The sequence below is a fragment of the Cricetulus griseus genome (assembly GCF_003668045.3).
Source record: "Cricetulus griseus strain 17A/GY chromosome 1 unlocalized genomic scaffold, alternate assembly CriGri-PICRH-1.0 chr1_1, whole genome shotgun sequence".
NCBI lineage: Eukaryota > Metazoa > Chordata > Mammalia > Rodentia > Cricetidae > Cricetulus > Cricetulus griseus.
The window spans coordinates 140,105,964-140,114,505 of NW_023276807.1; the positions used below are offsets into that span (position 1 = coordinate 140,105,964).

An 8,542-nucleotide genomic window follows, 5' to 3' on the forward strand; every position below is an offset into this window, starting at 1 on the left:
GGTACTTAGTCAACCCATCATGAAAAATGCATTTAGTCCATCTTCAAAGCTTTAAGAGTTTCAATATTTCTGCACAGTGCAAATTCAGGTTCTTCTGGGACTTAAGGCAAAATTTTAGCTGTGGGTCTCTATAACATACATCCAGAATATAATGTCACAGTGTAAATACTCTCATCTCAAAGAGAATGGATGAGAGAACAGGAAAAGAAGACTTGAACAAAAGCAAGATTCAAACCCAGCAGCACAGACATTAAATCCTGTAGTCCCATGCCTATCATCTGGCGTGTGTAGTGACAGGATGAGGTCCAATGAGTGTGGGCAGTCCCACTCCATGTGGGCAGTCTCTCTCGGTTGACTCTACTCATTGCTCATGCCTTTTCTCCACAGACATTCCACATTATTGGCATCTACAACACTCTGAGGGTTCTGTTGCAACTTAGGCTTCAGCCCCATGGCTTTGTGCATTACAGGGGCAGTAACCTTAACCTTGCCTCACTTTGCCTGGCCTTGTATTGTTCCTGATCCTGTAACTCTAACTGTACACCTACAAAACCAGAATCACATGGCTAATGTCAAGGCCAGCTGCTAATTTGAGCAGCATCTGTGGCCCCTTGTCCCACAGGCTCAGTGGTTTCTGAGTATCTGGGTAGCTGAACATGGGCAAACATTGGCTTGTGAAGCCTGTCTTAGGGTTTCTATTGCTGTGATGAAACAGCACCTCCACCAGTAGCATTAACAACCAGGGGAGGAGAGAATGTCTTTCTCTTACTCATATCCCAGACCATCACCGAAGGCAGTCAGGGCAGAAACTCAAACAGGGCAGGAGCCTGGAAGCAGGAGCTGATGCAGAGGCCTTGGAGGAGGGCTGCTTACTGGCTTGCTCCTCATGGCTTGCTCAGCCTGCTTTCTTTTCTTTTTTTTCTTTTTCTTTTTCTTTTTTTTTTCTTTTTTTACTGTTCCTTCACCATGTTTATTTCCTTAAGCTAGTTACGGCCTGTTATTCTCATCTCAAGAATCCTCCTGCCCTAAGGCCATGTTCTACTGCAGGCCCTTCCCAAAGGCTATGAAGAGCTGAGGGTTTCTACACAGAAGAGGCTCCCAGTGTCCTTTGCACAGTCTGTGAGAGCAGTGCTTAGTATCTGTACTTTGTAGAGTAGTCCTTGGGAGACACCACTAGACCCCGGCGCTTTCGGGCACCACGGTACACAGTCTCTATGATGTCAACCATTTCTTGCTTGTCTTCCATGGCCCAACTGATCTTGTTGTTGTTGCCAGTGCCCAAATCAATCATGATATGTTTGTTTCTGAAGAAAAACATGACAGTACATGGGTCGTACAACTCATACATCTTGTTGAAGTCGGATACTTCTGTAATATCCACAAGATAAATAACTGCAAAATTTTTAACCTTTTCGGCGATGCTGTATAGAACCTCGTCCATCTTCATGCAAGTGGGGTCCCAGTCGTGCCCGAAACGAATGACGACCACGCGGTCCTCCTCCGAGAGGATGGCCTGGTCTACCTGCCAGCCATTGTGCAGATGCGGAAGCATGTACGACATCCTGAGCGGGCCGCGCCGCAAGCTGCCTCGTGAGAGCCCACGCAGCCCACCGCCTGCTCCTCCGCACAGCACCGGCGCCTTGCCTGCTTTCTTAAATAACCCAGGATCACCAATCCAGGGAAGCTACAATCCATAATAGGCTGGGCCCTCCCCCATTAATCACTAATTAAGAAAATCAGGTTTGCCTACAGCCAGATATTATGGAGGCTTTGTCTCAACTGAGGATTTTTTTCCCCCTCTTGTATGACTCTAGCTTGTGTCAAGTTGTCATAAAACTAGACAGCACATAGCTCTCTCTCAGTAGGAATCCACCCACTACAGGCCTCAGATACTATCTGGCAGTATTCTTAGTCCATTGGTAGACTGTAAACTAGGGATTCTGTTTGTCCATCCCAAAGGACTTACCTAAGGATCACAAGGATTCTTTGGCATGTACAGATGAGAACAGCCAATGACTATTTAAAGGTCTAAAGATGCTCCCATGTAAAGTGACTCCGGACTTGCAACATTCTAACCTCTCCACAATATGGCAGTTCTAATCAGTTATCCAGCCTTGCTGATGGCTGGTTGGGAAGTGCAGCACTTTTCAGGAGCTTAGCAAAGTGTAAAAGAAAGGGAATTAAAATTGGGGTCTGGGATAGGAGCTACAATTTGTATTAGGTACAACACAGAATAAACCAGAGACTAAACTTAATAAATGCTAATGTTAATGGGTACTCATACCTGCCAAGGAGATCATCCCCAGCTGTACCTTTGTTGTAACTCAGCTCCCTAACTCAGCACTCAAGTTTATTGTGCCCTCACACCTGATTTTAATACTCTAGTCGTATATATTTACATTAGTTACTTTTCTCATTGCTCTGATAAAATACCCCATGTAAGCTGATGGGGGTGTCTGTCTGTATTTATGTTTCTCTTATTGGTTGATATATAAAATACTGTTGGCCAATAAGGCAGGAAGATACGCAGGACTAGGAGATGAGGAGGATTCTGGGAAACGTAGGCAGATGGAGTTGCCTTGAGTGACCTGGAGGATAGGAGGATAGGATTCTCTGGTAAGATGAGGCCATGTAGAAGTACTTATGTTAATAGAAATGGGTTAATAATTAAGACAGAGCCAGCCAATAAGAAGCCCTAGTCATTGGCCAACAGCTTTATAACTAATATAGCATCTGTGTGTTTATTTGGGGCTCAAGGGCCACAGGAACAGCCAGGACAGAAAGCTCCCTTTACAGTAAACACTAAGAAGAAAGGAGGATTTGTTTTGGCTCATGGTCTCAGAGAGTTGAGTCACTATGGCAGTAGGAGAGCATCTCGCCTCACAATGGGGAGTCCAGGGAAGTCCAGAGAGGGATACTGAAGTGGATCAGTGCCAGATGTAAACCCCAAAGGATGTACCCACACTGGCCTGCTGACTCAACAAGATCCCACCTGTCTTCTTTCCCCTTTCTGACAATGCCAAGACATTTTAATCCACTGTGGAATAAACCCAGTCATGATACCAGAACCCTCATGATGACTCATCTCTGGAGACACTTCCACAGACACATCAGGGATTTGAGATATGCCCCACTGGTCTTCATGGCAATTCCCAGTCTAGTCAATCAAGATCAACTAAAACAATATTGACCTATTTTCTTAACTGTGCATAACCAAACCGAGCAGCTTCAAAACAGTGACTCATTGTTATTTCTCAGAGCTTGGAGGTTGATGATACAAACCCAAGTTCCCAGAAAGAAAAAAAAAAGCCACACATAGATTCCATAAAGCTATTTGACTAGCCAGAACTTCAGGACCGTGGAAAGACCAATGCTACAGATCCAGAATCTTGTGGGCTATCTTCAGTAGCTATCTATCGCTTAACTCTGTCTCTAACATCCTTCCAACTACCAGGTAAAGGACTGTATTAACTTAGCAGAGCTCCAATCCCAAAGCTAAGCATGTTGCCAGCCAGCATGTGAAACCTATGCAAGACTTTCTCTGATTTGCTGTAAGCTGCCAGATGTACCCTCCGGAGTGTTTGGTATAGATCTCAGTCTATGACTTTCTTTTCTGCGACTGTAAAGTTTGTGTAACCACTTCCACATTGTAACATGCTGTCTGGGGCATCATAAACCTGGGTTGTGGGCCATAGTTACTTATATTTGGCTCAGAATAAACTGTCTTATTGCCTTTGAGTTAAGAGCTATGTTTTACACTGAGTTTGACTACTTATTCTTTTGTTTGTTTGCCAGAGTGACACAGGGTGTCACTGTGTAGCCTGGTTGCCCTGCAACTCGTTCTGTATACCAGGCTGGCCTCAAATCAAACTCACAGAGATACAGCTGCCTTGGTCTCCTGAGTTCTGGGATTAAAGACATACATTACCACTACCTGCCTACTTTATCTTACTTCTATATTCATCTGTGGCCATGATGGAAACCATTGTCACGATTTAAAGGTTGGGTACCTAGTTAGGTGTCTGGATCAATTTCTGGCTGGTGAGACATGATGTCTTTATGTTTTTTTCCATGGGACTAGTTTGCACTTCCTTATAGCTTGGTTGTCTTAGGGTCTCTGGACCCCTTACACAGTGGCTGGCTTCATCCAGAACATTCTAAGACACCCAGGTCAGGCTGTAAACTGATATTTTCAGAAGCCCCACAGCATTGTTCTTTGTTTGAAGCAGGTCAGCTCAGGTTCAGGAGCAGGAAGAGCAGGTGTGTGTGTGTAGAGAAGGGGAGGTTTGATAACTTCACAAAATTTTCCCATAATATTAATCAGTTAAGGAATACCTGCACAAGAGCCCCAAGGAAGCCCACAGAGGGGTATCCAGGCCAGGCCACTTTTGGTTCAGTGTACATTGTCTAAGCGTCCCACAGCTCTGCTCCAATTGTGTCAGTATTCTGTTCAGTGGTTTATGTGAGGGGTGTGTGTGTGTGTGTGTGTGTGTGTGTGTGTGTGTGGCCAGAGGTTGACATCTGGCATCTCCCTCAATTGCTCTCCACCTAACTTGCTCACTGAACCTGGAGCTCATCATTTCATCTAGATTGCCTTACCGGCAAGCCCCAAGGATCCCCCGGTGTCTTCCTGCCCAGCAATGGGACTGCAGTCTGGATTGTGCAGAAAGCACTTTACCTACTGACTGAGCTGTCTCCTTGTTCCAGTTGATGTGCTGTACATCTATGGGTGTGGCCTCTGGCTGCCTGCCAGGGTAGCCCCAGATGATTTCCACTCTTGCTTCTGAGGCTGCCCACCTGTCAGTACTCTCCTCAGCTTGATCTGCCCTTGGCTTGTAGTGTGTGATTTGCAGAATGCAAGGCTTTTCAGGGATGCAAATTTCACAGCAGAAAACCCCAAGCTATTATTCTCCACTAAAAGAAAGCAGAGCTCCCTAGAGTGAGAGTGATTTCCATTCTTGAGGAACATTCTAGACTGCACTGGAATATTTATTGAGAAAAAGCAATAATACTTTAGGATTAATAGAGAAAGACACAGAAAATAGCTTAAGGGGGAGCCTGTTGGTCTCTTTGTGAACATTTGAACACCTAAAAATAAAACCAAAATTATGATTCATTAAAAGTATGTTGAGTTGTAAAAAGCTAGTCAGTAGTGATAGCCGAAGGAAAATAATGAGAATTTTCTTTTTAATAATAAGACTTACATCTGGGCTGTATTTATTCAAATAAATAAATTTCATATTTCATCTTATGAATACACACACTCACATGCACATGCATACACACACACACACACACACACAGAGAGAGAGAGAGAGAGAGAGAGAGAGAGAGAGAGAGAGAGAGATGAGATAGTCAAAGGCTGAGCCAATTTCATGTCTGTGTTTGGGATGTCCTTGGCTACTGTGGTGACTAAAGAGCATTTGTCATTTGCTAAGTTAGTATGAAGAGTCTGTGAAGGCTTAAGATACAGTCACTCCTTCACCACCCACATCACCTAGAATTTTCAGCTCTTAGAGAAACATTATAGTGGGAATCCAGAAATAAAATCTGGACAAGAGTTGTGCAAAAACTAGATGTAGGTAGCTGTAGGTCTTTTCTGAACTTCAAGAAAACATGAGATTCTCAGAAAATGAAACGACGGGGGCCCCCTTTCCTTTGCATACTAGCAGACAGAGTCCTCACCATCTGCTGCTGTAAGCCTGCCACTTGTCTCTACTTGGCAGCAGAGTCTAGAATAAGCACTGTTGACCTTCATCAAACCTTTTTATTCACAATACTCAGGAACTTCTAACTCTCTTGCCCTTGTCTCCTCTGGACATGGAGGTGCTTCAAGGACAACCTGTAGCCTTGGAGGGGTGGGTTTTAATTTGAAATAGACCAGAAATGTATGAATGAGTGTCTGCTGGTTTGCATTTTATTTGCTGTCTTGTGTTTCCAGCAGCCATTTCTGGTTGTCCTGGTTACTCCAGTGACTTTGCTCTGGCCCTGTGTGGTCACTCAAAAGAACTGCTCATAAGAAGACAGATGGAGTCCCAGACCTCACACCTGGTACCTATCTAGAGGATGGGGAGAAAATGCTGTCAATCAGATCCCCAAGGGACTTCACTGAACTGAAAGATTCCTGGGAGGTGGCAGTAATGGGTCACTGATGACACCTGCTGATCTTCAAAGAGAGTAGGATTGGAATGCTTCATGTTTGCAGTTTCAGCCCTGGGCCAAGACTTTTTTATTTCATAGTTTTGGAAGGTAAATCATACCAGCAATTTTTCTAAAAAGCACTTCTTGGACTAAGATCTGCTAGTATGAGGCTGCTAGGCTGAGGTAAATTTGTTGTTCTGCTATAGAAATGCAAAAGGGCAATCTGAAAAAAATTAAGGTGCTTTGAAAGTCATCTGTTGAATAACAGAACTAGACATAATCTTAAAGAAAATCAAGGGGAAGCCGAGAGAAAGGGCTCCACTGAACTTGGGCAGAGATTTGGGAGTTTCAAAATCTGGAATTGCAGGCTTCCAATCCTACGTCAAGCTATTCTGTCCAAGTTGACAGTAGCCACACTGAGGGGTGGGGTGGGGTGTCATGGGTGGGGTGGGGGGTAGTTAAATGTGTTTTCACAAAAGACTAGGGGTTTGCTGGGAAATTTGGGCCCTAAACTAGATGCCAGCGCTGTTTCTGCTACACTATGAGGGCTCCTTGGAAGTTGAAAAGAAAACAAGTAAACAAATAAAAAGCAGTAAGCCCCCAAGTACAGTTTTCTATGTGCTTCTGGGATGGAAAGCAGGCTTTCACCTTATGAATAACTGCAGGCTCTGAGATGACTGTTGTCTTCATTGATTCCATATTGCAGCTGAATTCTACCCAACTGTTGTGAGGCAGGAGAGTGGCATGGAGAGAGAGGTCGATATTAGCATATTAAAGAAGCAGTTGGCACAGACTGGAGGCTCTTTGCCACAAAGGCCAATATGTAACAAACAGAGCATGAACAGAAAAGAACCATGCTGTGTGAATGACTCCAAAGCCTGGGATATAAAAAAATTCCCAGCAGTTTGTACAGTGTTTGCGACTGACCCTCTGAACATCCTCCCAGTTCTGGCCCCTTTCTGGTCTTGGAAGTACATTGCTTCTTGGTAAACTATCTGCACCTCTGCTATTACCCATGTGTCTCTCTGTTCAGGTTTTGGTTCTGGGACACAAGAAGTTGGAAACCCCAGTGGACACTCACTGGAACCAAAATCTACCAACAGTTGGAGATCAGCTAATGAAAGATTAGTAGGTCCCAGTCAGGTCACATTAAACCTTGTTGCTTCCACAAGACCTGAATTATACTATGGTGGCCCAAGTGGAGGACAGATTGGTCATTTCTACCTGGGTAGGAGGAGGAGGAAAAGTCATATGGAGAAGATGTGCTTTCAGCTGAGTCTTGAATGAAGAGTAGACACCAGGGTTGGAAATACCAGACAACACAACACGTAGGCTGCAGCACAGCCAAGAGCAGAGGGTGACACGGGCTGGTGTTTGTAACCATGAGCAGCTTGTATGGCTGGCTGGCTTGGTTTGGGTTGTCAGAGCAGGCAGAATGTAATAGTAAGCAAGCTGCGTGAGAAGTAGGACCTGATCATGGAACTCCCTGTTCTATGTTGCAGAGATTGCTCTTTTATTATTTATTCAATAAATGCATATATTAAGAACTTACTAAATGTGAATTCTCAGGGTGACAGATTTGTGGTTTTTGTTGTTGCTGCTGTTGTTCTCATGGAGCTTTTATTATAAAAGGGGCAGACAGACATTAAGCTAATGATCATACAATTATTTAATTGCACACACAATAAGCCTCTGCTATGTGGAAGAAAATGATGTATAATGAGAGTTGTAACAGGGAAATCTAACTTAGTCTAGGGTCCAAGAGTTACCCAAAGAGGTAACATGAAAGCTGAACCCTGTGTAGATATTAGCCAGCTAAAGGAAGCTCATTTAGACACTTTGGAAGGAGGATTTGGGCAGATGTGATATGGACAAAGGTCTGGACACAGAGTTAGCTGGAGTTTTACAGAAGCAGGCAGGTAGGAAAGCCACATGGTCCTGTCTGCATCTCAGCAACCATCCTGTTTGCACTGTGAGGGATGCAGGATGGAGAGTCTGGTGGTTGGCTTTATGTTTTGAGGGCAAAGGGAAGGCCTGACAGCAGGCAATTCTTCATTTCTAGAACTGCCCAGTGGCAGTCTCAGGACGATATTAACAATTGATTCAATAGATCTGGTGAAGAGCACCTCTCTCACATGTGGGAACGACATCATTCAGTCCACAAAGGGCCCAAGAAGAACAAAAAAGCAGAGGAAGGAGGGAGTGTCTCTCACTTCCACGCTCTTGAGACGAGAAGATAGCAACTTGACCGGTAGTTAGGGTGGGGACCTCCAAAAAAAAAAAAAATCAGCCTGTTCTGTCCTGGCTGAAAATGCCAGACATGTTTTAGCCAGGAGGCATTGGTTTGGTTCATGTCCTAGGTTATTTATGAATTTATTTTTCCTTTCTTCTATAGCATAGC

The 8,542-nt window shown here is 44.3% G+C and overlaps 1 protein-coding gene across 1 annotated transcript; it reads right to left on the minus strand.

Annotated features, from left to right (window-relative positions):
* Positions 1 to 1,047: 1,047 nt before the first annotated feature.
* Positions 1,048 to 1,562, minus strand: LOC100755704 (thioredoxin-like protein 4A). Its single transcript, XM_027390694.2, has one exon. The coding sequence runs from the start codon at positions 1,559 to 1,561 to the stop codon at positions 1,133 to 1,135; it is 429 nt and encodes a 142-aa protein (XP_027246495.1). The 5' UTR covers position 1,562; the 3' UTR covers positions 1,048 to 1,132.
* Positions 1,563 to 8,542: the final 6,980 nt, after the last annotated feature.